At 50.3% G+C, this 12,500-nt stretch overlaps 1 protein-coding gene across 4 annotated transcripts in view; it reads left to right on the top strand.

The window, feature by feature from the left end:
• Positions 1-12,500, top strand: part of LOC133124880 (cytoplasmic polyadenylation element-binding protein 4-like) — a 29,342-nt gene that overhangs the window by 9,560 nt on the left and 7,282 nt on the right. For 2 of the 4 annotated variants that reach the window (XM_061236424.1, XM_061236423.1), the window contains exons 3-6: positions 5,797-5,887; positions 10,604-10,654; positions 10,832-10,855; positions 12,416-12,500. The exon at positions 12,416-12,500 is cut by the window's right edge and continues 74 nt beyond it. In XM_061236424.1, the coding sequence (XP_061092408.1) occupies positions 5,797-5,887; positions 10,604-10,654; positions 10,832-10,855; positions 12,416-12,500 (251 nt within the window). The remainder of the gene's footprint in view (positions 1-5,796; positions 5,888-10,603; positions 10,655-10,831; positions 10,856-12,415) is intronic. The other 2 variants (XM_061236425.1, XM_061236426.1) reach the window with 2 other exon arrangements.

Genomic DNA, 12,500 nt, shown 5'->3' with positions numbered 1-12,500 from the left:
ATAATTCAACGGGACAGAACATTCCCGTATAATTCAATGGGACAGAATGTTCCCACATAGTTCAAACAGGACAGAACATTCCTGCATCGTTCAAACAGGACGGAAAGTTCCCGTATAATTCAATGGGACAGACCGTTCCCGTATAATTCAACGGGACAGAACGTTCCCATATAATTCAACGGGACAGAACGTTCCCGTATAATTCAACGGGACAGACCGTTCCCGTATAATTCAACGGGACAGACCGTTCCCCTATAATTCAACGGGACAGAACGTTCCCGTATAATTCAACGGGACAGAACGTTCCCACATAGTTCAAACAGGACAGAACATTCCCGCATCGTTCAAACAGGACGGAAAGTTCCCGCATCGTTCAAACAGGACGGAAAGTTCCCGTACAATTGAACAGGACAGAATGTTCCCACATAGTTCAAATAGGAGGGAACATTCCCACATAGTTCAAACAGGACGGAGCGTTCCCACATAGTTCAAACAGGACAGAACATTCCCGCATCGTTCAAACAGGACGGAAAGTTCCCGTATAGTTCAACAGGACAGAACGTTCCCATATAATTCAAACAGGACAGAATGTTCCCGTATAATTAAAACAGGACAGAATGTTCCCGTATAATTAAAACAGGACAGAATGTTCCCGTATAATTAAAACAGGACAGAATGTTCCCGTATAATTCAAACAGGACAGAATGTTCTCGTATAATTCAAACAGGACAGAACGTTCCCGTATAGTTCAAACAGGACAGAACGTTCCCGTATAATTCAACAGGACAGAACGTTCCCACATAGTTCAAAAAGGACAGAACGTCCCTGCATCGTTCAAACAGGACGGAAAGTTCCCGTATAATTCAATGGGACAGAGCGTTCCCGTATAATTCAACGGGACAGAACGTTCCCATATAATTCAACGGGACAGAACGTTCCCGTATAATTCAACAGGACAGACCGTTCCCGTATAATTCAACGGGACAGAACGTTCCCACATAGTTCAAACAGGACAGAACATTCCTGCATCGTTCAAACAGGACGGAAAGTTCCCGTATAATTCAACAGGACAGAACGTTCCCGTATAATTCAACGGGACAGAACGTTCCCGTATAATTAAATGGGACAGAACGTTCCCACATAGTTCAAACAGGACAGAACGTTCCCGCATCGTTCAAACAGGACGGAAAGTTCCCGCATCGTTCAAACAGGACGGAAAGTTCCCGTACAATTCAACAGGACAGAATGTTCCCACATAGTTCAAATAGGAGGGAACATTCCCACATAGTTCAAACAGGACGGAAAGTTCCCGTACAATTCAACAGGACAGAATGTTCCCACATAGTTCAAATAGGAGGGAACATTCCCACATAGTTCAAACAGGACGGAGCGTTCTCACATAGTTCAAACAGGACAGAACATTCATGCATCGTTCAAACAGGACAGAACGTTCCCGTATAGTTCAAGCGGGACGGAGCGTTCCCGTATAGTTCAAACAGGACAGAATGTTCCTGTATAATTCAAACAGGACAGAATGTTCCCGTATAATTCAAACAGGGCAGAACGTTCCCGTACAGTTCAAACAGGACGGAACTTTCTGGTGTATTTCATTCTAGAGCCGTGTGAACAGGGAATGTTGGTTTGAGACACCGGTCACTCATACCCAGCGGCCCAGTCTGCAGAGATGCTTCTGCTCTGCCCCTGCGCTGTGCTCTGCCCCTGGGCTGCGCTCTGCCCCTGCGCTCTGCCCCTGCGCTCTGCCCCTGCGCTCTGCCCCTGCCCTGTGCTCTGCCCCTGCCCCTGTGCTCTGCCCCTGCCCCTGGGCTGTGCCCTGTGCTCTGCCCCTGCCCCTGGGCTGTGCCCTGTGCTCTGCCCCTGGGCTGTGCCCTGTGCTCTGCCCCTGCCCCTGCCCCTGTGCTCTGCTCTGCCCCTGCCCCTGTGCTCTGCCCGGCGTGACACTGTGGCCCACGCTGCTCCGTGAACGCTTCTCTGCGCTGCGCTTACCCTCTGCCATTATCCACTCCTCCCTTTCTCCATCTTCTGTTGTCCTTCCTTTCTCCCCGCTGCCGTGTTTTCTCGTCGTGGAGAGGAGCGTTTATGCGGTAATTGCCGGTTTGCCGTGTTTTGACACTTTCAGAAGCGCCGCTCTGTGGTGATGTGGTTCCCACGGGAACGCCAGCCATCCACACCGCTCAGAACCGCGCGGTCGTCTGTGGTGCCGATTGGCCGTTTGAATGAGGAAGTATCGGATTACTGGTCCGGTCCGGTCCGGTCTCGGGGGTGTCCCCCGGGCTGGTCTGGGTTTCAGCAACAGAACCAGGGCCCGCTTTCACAAAGCAGGATTACAGAATTGGCTGGATAACTGCACTGAATAAAACCAGGAACCCTCCCAAATCTGGAACGTGGACTTAAGTAAGAGCTGTTGTGGGTTCTACTCAGTGCAGTGTTCCTGCTAACTGTGTCATCCTGCTTTGTGAAATAGGCCCTGGTCTTGACGCTAGTACCCTGTACTGTTTCTTGTAAACCTCTGCAGATTGATTAGAGGATCACAGGAGGCTTTACATCTGAGCACGCATTCCCCCGCGGGTCGCACTGCACCGGTGACGGTGAATTATCGGTGGATCTTTAGAAGGTATTTTGGTAGCGAGATTGGAAATCCGGCCAGTTTGGGATTTCATATTCCGTATTTATTTATACTCTGCATTTCGCAGGAGAGCTGTAAGTGTAGGTGTGTGTGGGAGGCATTGGGGTTGGAGATGAGAACAGGCCGAATTTCTTGCAGCCAAACCCGCACGGAGTGTCTGTGAGCCCTGGTGGCTTGCTGGCTTCTCTGCGTTATCTGTGAGGTCTGGTCCAGCAGGACTCCGTCATGCCATCTCGGACGCCTGCCGGTCGCTCCCGTTTGTCGTGCTGCTGACGGCCTGCGTGTGTGTCGAGTCACGCCGCCTGTGTGCGCTGTTTCTCACGGACAGACGAGCAGCTCTTCCTGAGCAGATGTTAAGAGCGCTGGACCTGAACATTAAATCATGAGACAGCCTGCAGCCTTGTGGCTACGGTACGTGACTGAGACCCAGAAGGTTGGTGGTCCAGGGGGGGAATGTCTCCTGCTCACTTTGGATAAAAGTGTTAACTAAATGACTGTAATGGGTAATCTATGAACCGACTTGACTCCAGTCCCTAAAGTGAGGAGCCTCACCCGTGGGCCCTGACTCTTATTTCTGCTTTAAGCAAGATGGAGAAACTTTTAGCTGCCTAAAAAAAGAAAACCCAGAATGCATTTCACCACCCCTTTATCTGCATTGATCAACATCTCTGCATGCTGGGGTTTGGAGTCTTGAGAGCTCTTTGCATGCTGGGGTTTGGAGTCTTGAGAGCTCTTTGCATGCTGGGGTTTGGAGTCTTGAGTGTAGGGATCTCGTGTCTGTTGCTGCCGGATTCTTACAGACTTTCCTGTAAACACTTTGTTTATGGAGTCGTTTGGTTTGTTCTTAATCTCGCGGCCTAATTAGCCGCCACTGGAACGGGCTGTGCCCAGGTTTCCACAGCGTCGCGGAACTTCAGACGGAAAATTAAAAATGTTTTGACGACACGTCTCTGAAGCAGAATAACAGACTGAATTGTGAATAATTGGGCTGCGTTCATATTGAGCTTTTTCACGCAACTGCAGCTTCACAATTCATGCTTTTTCACCCATTCTCTCTCACTCTCACTAACACCCTCTCACTCTCACACCCTCAGTCACACACACACACACACTCACACACACACCAACGATGAAAGTCAGCCATGCAAGGCGCCAACCTGCTCGTCGGGAGCAATTAGGGGTTTGGTGTCTTGCTCAGGGACACTCCAGCACTCTTTGCCCAGGGCGCCAGGGACTGAACCGGCAAAAGAAAACAATTATCAGGGTCTGGAGTAGAAAACGGTACAAAAGAGGTGCAGTCTCCACCCTGAGTGTGTTTGGTGTGCCACGCCTGAATTTACACTGAGCTCAGGCCACGCCTGAATTTACACTGAGCTCTGAGCTCAGCCTGAATTTACACTGAGGTTCAGGTTAAACAGGCTGAAAGAGCCGGGTGCTTCTCCAGGGTCTGGTGTTTGGTGAAAGCAGTGGTCTTGCTGAGGCTTGGTAGCTCATGGCGCGGGCTGCAGGAGGATCGGTGCAGTATCTGCAGTGCGTGTATGTGGCCATGCTGTCTGTGCGTCTGATCGGCAGGGGTGGTAAAGTCCAGGGGTCAGAAAGTAAAAGTCCTGCCCTGTGTTTCTTCCACCCATGAACTCTACCAGCTGGTTTCACTCATTAGTTCTCCCTCCTGGCTGAAGAATGGTGCTAATTAGAGAATCCAGGTGACTGGAAGAAAATGCTGGGGAGGACTTTTACTTTGTGAACCTGGATTTTACTCCTCTGTTCATTGGGAAGTTGAATCCCTGTGATTGGTGCTGCTGTGGCACATTCTGGCCTGTTGTCTGGATCTGTGCTTAAAGACAGAAGCTCATATGGCCGGGCTGTGCTGTAATGTACCTGTAGCTCTGCTAACCTGGTACACACTGCTAACATAGTACACACTGCTAACCCGGTACACACTGCTAACATAGTACACACTGCTAACCCGGTACACACTGCTAACATAGTACACACTGCTAACCCGGCACACACTGCAAACCCGGTACACACTGCTAACATAGTACACACTGCTAACATAGTACACACTGCAAACCCGGTACACACTGCTAACATAGTACACACTGCTAACCCGGTACACACTGCTAACATAGTACACACTGCTAACATAGTACACACTGCTAACATAGTACACACTGCAAACCCGGTACACACTGCTAACCCGGTACACACTGCTAACATAGTACACACTGCTAACCCGGTACACACTGCTAACATAGTACACACTGCAAACCCGGTACACACTGCTAACCCGGTACACACTGCTAACATAGTACACACTGCTAACATAGTACACACTGCAAACCCGGTACACACTGCTAACCCGGTACACACTGCTAACATAGTACACACTGCTAACCCGGTACACACTGCTAACATAGTACACACTTCTAACCCGGTACACACTGCTAACCCAGTACAGACTGCTAACCTGGTACACACTGCTAACATAGTAACATAGTACACACTGCTAACATGGTACACACTCCTAACATAATGTACTCTGCTAACATAGTTCACACTGTTAATACAAGTGTGCACTGCCAACGTAGTACACACTGTCAACATAATACCCACTGCTAACATAGTGCTCACTGTATCTGGAAGTGTTGGTGAATGCAATCACAGCATTTGAATGCAGTGAGTGCCATTGTGAGGCCGACAGCTGGAAACAGTAAATACCTAAAACATCGTCCATCACCCAAAAAAAACATACACTAATACTGAAATAATTAAACCCCAGAAAGAACTAGTAGTATGTAGTATGCACTACTGGCCACTTCCCTTAACCCCACATTGCTCCAGGGGGATCGGCCCCTGCTCAGTCTAATCTACCGTAAGTTGCTTTGCATGTAAGTGTCAGAAAAATAACTGTAATGTAACGTACCTGCTCAGTGTCAGGGAGGTATGTGTATGAGGTGAGTTTGAACGCCCTGTAAGATCTGTTCTTACTCTCTGGAAGGTAAAATGGCTGACGCGTCTCTGGAAGGTAAAATGGCCGACGCGTCTCTGGAAGGTAAAATGGCCGACGCGTCTCTGGAAGGTAAAATGGCTGACGCGTCTCTGGAAGGTAAAATGGCTGACGCGCGTCTCTCTGTTTTTGTGTGGAGCAGGAGCGCACCAGGTCCTTCGACGGCTTCAACATGCACTCTCTGGAGAACTCGCTGATCGACATCATGCGGGCGGAGCAGGACTCTCTGAAAGGTACCGCCAATCCCGCCAGTCATGTTTTTGCAGGCCGCCCTCCTGCCAGTCACGTGACCGTGTGCACGTGGGCCGCCCTCCTGCCGGTCACGTGACCGTGTGCACGTAGGCCGCCCTCCTGCCAGTCACGTGACCGTGTGCATGTAGGCCACTAACACACTGTGTGTTCGCATGCCTGTTCGGTGAAAATGTGGATCAGAAAGTAGTGTGCGTGAAAATCCCAGGAGATTTCTGAGATATTCAAACTGCCCTGTCTGGCACCAACAATCATTCCACGGTCAAAGTCACTTAGATCACATTTCTTCCCCATTCTCACAGTTGGTCTGAAAAACTGCTGAACCTTGTGAACACATCTGCATGCTTTTATGCATTTGGTTGCTGTCATATTATTGGCTGATTCAATATTTGCATTAACAAACCGGTGTACAGGTTCTACCTAATAAAGAGCTCACTGAGTGTAAAGGTCAGAAAGCAAATATAAAGCTACGTAATCGGATGTAGATGAAGCCGCCTGGGATATTGTTAAACTCCAGTTTGGATCGATCTTGTATGCACGGTTAAGGAGCCTGGGGTCTGTACCGTTTACAGTAAAGCTTAGTATTCCTCTTTATTTCTAAACACTGTGTCGATGGTCGTATTGAGCCTTCATGTGGACATGACCGTGAGCTTTTTTTGCTTGACTAAGCAGCCACTTCATGGCCTGTTTTAACACTAATTGTGCTCTTCCCCACTGAAGTGCACACCTGGGTCAAACACATAATGTTTTGAATTAAAATGCTCTTCTGTGCTCGATTGATCTTGCCTGGTGTAATTGAGCCGACCAAGAGGACCAGAAGGGTTTTTTTTTTTTTTTTTAATTAAAATTTTTATTTGCACTTAACATCAGGCTCAATCAATAAGACGTGACATACCTGCATGTTCAGGTGTTAAAGGTGCATGAATGCAGGGCCGCGGCCCAGGGCTGGGATCAGGTATACACTGGAGATGCCACGACACCAATACGGCCCAGAATCCACCCTCCAGCCCGGCACCGATCCGACACCACGCAGCCCACCCCGTGGTACCAGCCCATCCGGGTCTGCACTGTTTCACAGTACCTCATAAGTCCAGTACACCAGACACGCTCAGTAAAGCATAGAAAGGTATTTGAGTCAAAGTTAATTTCGTATTTGACTGAGGCCTGCTGCAGTGTAAATATACTGTACGGTGTAATATAACATGGCATCTGTAAACCAGGCTGCTTATCAGCTGCTCAGACCTCTGTGCTGAATTTAGAGTGACTGAGCACAGCTACAGTTCTCTTCAATTCAGCCCCCAAATAGCATATGAGGTAAACAACCCCCTAGTGGGAGAAAAACCCTCAAACAGTGGTGAGAAAAAACTCCCAGATGGGAAGAAATCTCAAGAGGAACCGGCTATAGGGGGATGCCCATCCTCTGCTGGCCTATAGGCTGTGATGATAACAGTTCAGGTATTAAACTATAAAGTCCACATGGATGGATGTAGAGTATGCAGTTCAGAGGGGGTGAGTCTGTTGGATGTAGAGTGTGCAGTTCAGAGGGGGTGAGTGTGTTGGATGTAGAGTGTGCAGTTCAGAGGGAGGGGGTGAGTCTGTTGGATGTAGAGTGTGCAGTTCTGAGGGAGGGGGTGAGTCTGTTGGATGTAGAGTGTGCAGTTCAGAGGGGGGTGAGTCTGTTGGATGTAGAGTGTGCAGTTCAGAGGGGAGGGGGTGAGTCTGTTGGATGTAGAGTGTGCAGTTCAGAGGGGGGTGAGTGTGTTGGATGTAGAGTGTGCAGTTCAGAGGGGAGGGGGTGAGTCTGTTGGATGTAGAGTGTGCAGTTCAGAGGGGGTGAGTCTGTTGGATGTAGAGTGTGCAGTTCAGAGGGGGTGAGTCTGTTGGATGTAGAGTGTGCAGTTCAGAGGGGAGGGGGTGAGTCTGTTGGATGTAGAGTGTGCAGTTCAGAGGGGGGTGAGTGTGTTGGATGTAGAGTGTGCAGTTCAGAGGGGGTGAGTCTGTTGGATGTAGAGTGTGCAGTTCAGAGGGGGGTGAGTCTGTTGGATGTAGAGTGTGCAGTTCAGAGGGGGGTGAGTCTGTTGGATGTAGAGTGTGCAGTTCAGAAGGGGATGAGTCTGTAGCTCCAGGATGTGGAAGCGTTGAGGTGTTATGTCTGTTTGTCTCAGCTGTGTTGTAGCAGCAGTAATCGTGCTGTAGTGTAGTTAAAGACCAGCGTCAGAAGAAGCCTGTGAGGACCTGCCTCGGACTCTGCACCGCAGACTGTGTGTGAGAGGCTAATGTGATCAGGGACCTAAATTGAGCTCTTGTAGGTGTGGTGGAAGTGCATGCTGCACTAGTTATGTCTGTCTGAACCCGGCGCTTGACGGCTGAGCAGACATCCATCTGGATGTCCTGTGTATACCCCTTCAATCTGGCCAGTCAAGTTTGGTTGCATTGCAGCATCAAATTTCAGAAATGGCTGCTATTCTGGAGAAATATACACTCACCGAGCACTTTATTTGGAACAACTGTACACTTATTCATGCGATTATCTAATCAGCCAATAATTTTTGGGCGTTGGGGGTGGTGTGTTCTGGGAGTTGGGGGCAGTGGGGGCGGTGTGTTCTGGGCGTTGGGGGCAGTGTGTTCTGGGCGTTGGGGGCAGTGTGTTCTGGGCGCTGGGGGCGGTGTGTTCTGGGTGTTTGGGGCGGTGTGTTCTGGGCGTTGGGGGCGGTGTGTTCTGGGTGTTGGGGGCAGTGTGTTCTGGGCACTGGGGGCGGTGTGTTCTGGGTGTTTGGGGCGGTGTGTTCTGGGCGTTGGGGGCAGTGTGTTCTGGGCGTTGGGGGCGGTGTGTTCTGGGTGTTGGGGGCAGTGTGTTCTGGGCGTTGGGGGCAGTGTGTTCTGGGCGTTGGGGGCGGTGTGTTCTGGGTGTTGGGGGCAGTGTGTTCTGGGCGTTGGGGGCAGTGTGTTCTGGGCGTTGGGGGCAGTGTGTTCTGGGCGTTGGGGGCAGTGTGTTCTGGGCGTTGGGGGCGGTGTGTTCTGGGCGTTGGGGGCGGTGTGTTCTGGGCGTTGGGGGCGGTGTGTTCTGGGCGTTGGGGGCGGTGTGTTCTGGGCGTTGGGGGCGGTGTGTTCTGGGCGTTGGGGGCGGTGTGTTAACCGTAACCGTAGTAACCGTAGTAACCCTAGTTACTGTAGGTCACTGTAGTAACGCAGCTCCCCGGTACAGCCAGGATTACTGCGGCTAATCTAGGTGGAGCTGGGCAGACTGCCTCCCTCTCTCTCTCTCTCTCCCTCTCTCTCTCCCTCCTCTCCCTCTCCTCTCCCTCCCTCTCTCTGTCCTCTGCCTCTCTCTCCCTCTCCCTCCCTCTCTCCTCTCCCTCCTGACCCCCTCTCTCTCCTCTCCATCCTGACCACCTCTCTCCCTCCCTCTCTCTCCTTCTCTCTTCTCTCCCTCCTGACCACCTCTCTCTCCCTCTCTCCCTCCCTCTCCCTATCTCTCCTGACCACCTCTCTCCCTCTCTCCTCTCCCTCCTGACCACCTCTCTCCCTCCCTTTCTCTCCCTCCTGACCACCTTCTCCTCTCCCTCCTGACTACCTCTCTCTGTCTCTCTCACTCACTCCTTCTTTCCCTCCTGACTGACCACCTCTGTTCTTACCATCCATTCCTCATTTTGTCCTCTCCATCTTATTCTCTCTCTCTCTCTCTCTCTCTCTCCTTCTGTCTCAGTTCAATTCAATATGGTTCATTGGCATGAAATGAATAAATATTGTTAAAGCATTATATATTTAAAAAAGCAAATGTAATGACAAATAATAATAATAAACTATTGAAAGCATTTCATAAATGCTCATCTCTCCAGTGTTCATGCTCTTGTTGGGTGTTCTCTCTCACTCTCTCCCTCGCTCCCTCTCTCTCTCCCTCTTGCTCTCTCTCCCTCCCTCCCCCTCTCTCTCCCTCTCTCATAGCTGTTCTAATACCTTCAGCAGCTCATCTCTTCTCCTAATGCTCTCTCTCTCTCACTCCATATAATGGTTCAGTTGTTTTTATTATCTTCAGCCTGAAGAGCTGTAGTATCTGTGGTGCTCTGTTGTAAAATGAAAACTTTGGTCTTCGCTGGGTTACTTTCTTACTCTGTGGTTTCTCCTGCGCAGTGAGTCGCTTTGCTTTAGGGAGCCTTCACCCTGAGTCACCGCCACCTCGGCCAATCAGATCTCACGCTGTAGTAGCGCTCAGTAAGTGGGCAGTTTGGAGACGACTCATCGCTGCCCAATTGCCTTCAACGCTCAGCGGCAGGTGTTCCAGTTCTTAAATTCTGCCCTCATGGTCGGGCGAACTTTTGGAAAATAACAGCTGTCCCTGTAGCTACCCCGTCTGTACACCAGTATAGGTAACCAGTGGAGGCTCTCTGTACACCAGTATAGGTAACCAGTGGAGGCTCTCTGTACACCAGTATAGGTAACCAGTGGAGGCTCTCTGTACACCAGTATAGGTAACCAGTGGAGGCTGTGTAGGACTGTTTTAACAGCACACAGTGTGTTTAGTTTACCCGCCCGAGGGATCTCCATAACCGGAGACTCTTTAAAACATGTGCTAATAGGACTTAACTGGTCACGTGACTCTAAGTGCGTGCCCTATAAACTCCACCGTGAAAGGGGCTTCCGGAAGCTTCCGTGAGGGGAAGCGGATGTTTAAATCGGCGGTGTTTTCTGTCATCCTGCAGGGCGGCTGGGATTCTCGCATGCCGGGGGGGACAGCTCTTTGCCCATAAACGGTACGTGCGTCTGCGCGCTCTCTCCTCTTCCCATGATGCAGTTGGGTTAGGCGTGCTCTGTGCCGTCTGCCCTGTGGTAGCGGTATCTACGGTAACGGCCTCTGAGTGGCGTGAGCGTGGAGGCGGGGCTTGCTCTGCTCATCACACATCGTCTCTTCTCTCCTTTCTCTCATGCAGCAAGGAATTATGGGAGACGACGAGGTAATGCCACTTTCAGTCTCAGACATGAGCTCTCTCGCTCGCTTTGGCTGCTTCTGTGTGTGTGTGTGTGTGTGTGTGTGCGTGCGTGTGTGTATTATACCCATGTGTGTGTATATCCCCATGTGTGTGTGCGCGCTTGTGTGTGTGTGAGTCTGTCTGTGTGTGTGTTTGTTTGTATACCCATGTGTGTATACCCTTGTTGTGTGTTTGTGTGTGTGTGTATGTGTATGTGTGTTTGTCTGTGTGTATACCCTTGTTGTGTTTTTGTGTGTATACCCGTATGTGTGCTTGTGTCTGTGTGCATGGCTGTTTTTATGCATTAATGTTGATCTGTGTGTGGAAACAAAAGCGGTAATGATGGTGTGGAAAAGTGTATTGGTCAGAACTGCACAACATGGAGCACCGTGGGGGTTTAGCACACATTCACACACACACACACACGTTCACACATGCACACGCACACACACACACACGCGCATGCATGCATGCACACACTCGCATATACACACGTCATCAGAACTGAAGTGATGAAGCGTAAAAGGCCAGTTTAGCAGCAGCGACAGAGCATTGCAGTGGTTTATACTCTGAGTGCCTTTGCACAAGGACAACCGTCTATGTCATGTGACGATGGAACGTCCATGAAAGTTCTGCATCTGTCTCTGGACTATAAACTTAAAGCAGATATGATCTCATGACCCAATAGAAAATAAGGTCAAAGTTCATTAAGAGACGAAAAGAGATGCAGCGGAGTGCTGCGTCACAGAGTGCCGTCCGCGCTGTTGTTTACAGATTATAAGAGAGGCTTCAGGGGGTGACCGAGATCCTCATTTCAGGTGCGTTACTGCATTACGGGGGATGTGTGGTGTGCCAAAACTGCTTGGAATTTGCTTTTGTTTATCGATAATCGGGATGAAAAATTGGATAAATCCCCTAATGCTCAAAATGCAATAAATTGTTTTTTTTTTTGTCTTAATACATCATCAAAGCAAATCAATGTCAGAAATGTTAAATGACAGATTTTGCATGGTAAAGCAGGAAGTGGTGTCCCGGGACGTCTCAGAGCCCCCCCCCCCCCCCCCGCTCCGCTCCGCTCCTCTCCCGAGATCAGCCCCAAAAATTTGGCTGTGGAGTGGTACAGACAGATTTGAATAACCGAACAGAAATGGAAAATAATCCGACACGTTTTCCCATGCCATCCGCCGCTCCTCGTCACATTGCACTGTTTAATGTTGTTGGGTCCTGCAGCGTGTTTAATGCCTGGGCTGGTTCATGTGGTGGAGGTGTGCTCCAATCAGACGTCTGCTCCCTGGCTGGGTGTGGGGTGTGTGGGGTGTGTCGGACTGACCTGTTATCCCTCTGAACTGAAGGGGGTGTGTTTCCAGATGATTTTGGGGTGATTATGAGTTATGAGTGCCTGCATGGTCAGTAAGGTGGGGAGTGATGTCAGAGTGATGTCAGAGTGATGATGAAGGGTGTGAGTGATGTCTGGGGGAGGGGGAGGGGGGGGTGTGGCTGATCTCAGAGGGGCGTGTTGTGATTGGCTGCCCCTCTGATTGACAGGTCACTCGTCACTGTTCCCCATGGAGGACGGGTTCGCGGATGAAGACCGGGCGGACCAGGGCGTGGCCGGGCTGGGCTTCCCCCA

The sequence above is a fragment of the Conger conger genome, chromosome 3, assembly GCF_963514075.1.
Source record: "Conger conger chromosome 3, fConCon1.1, whole genome shotgun sequence".
In the NCBI taxonomy this organism is placed as follows: Eukaryota; Metazoa; Chordata; class Actinopteri; order Anguilliformes; family Congridae; genus Conger; species Conger conger.
Note: the sequence above shows the minus strand (reverse complement) of the source record. Positions and strands in the feature narration are given on the sequence as shown.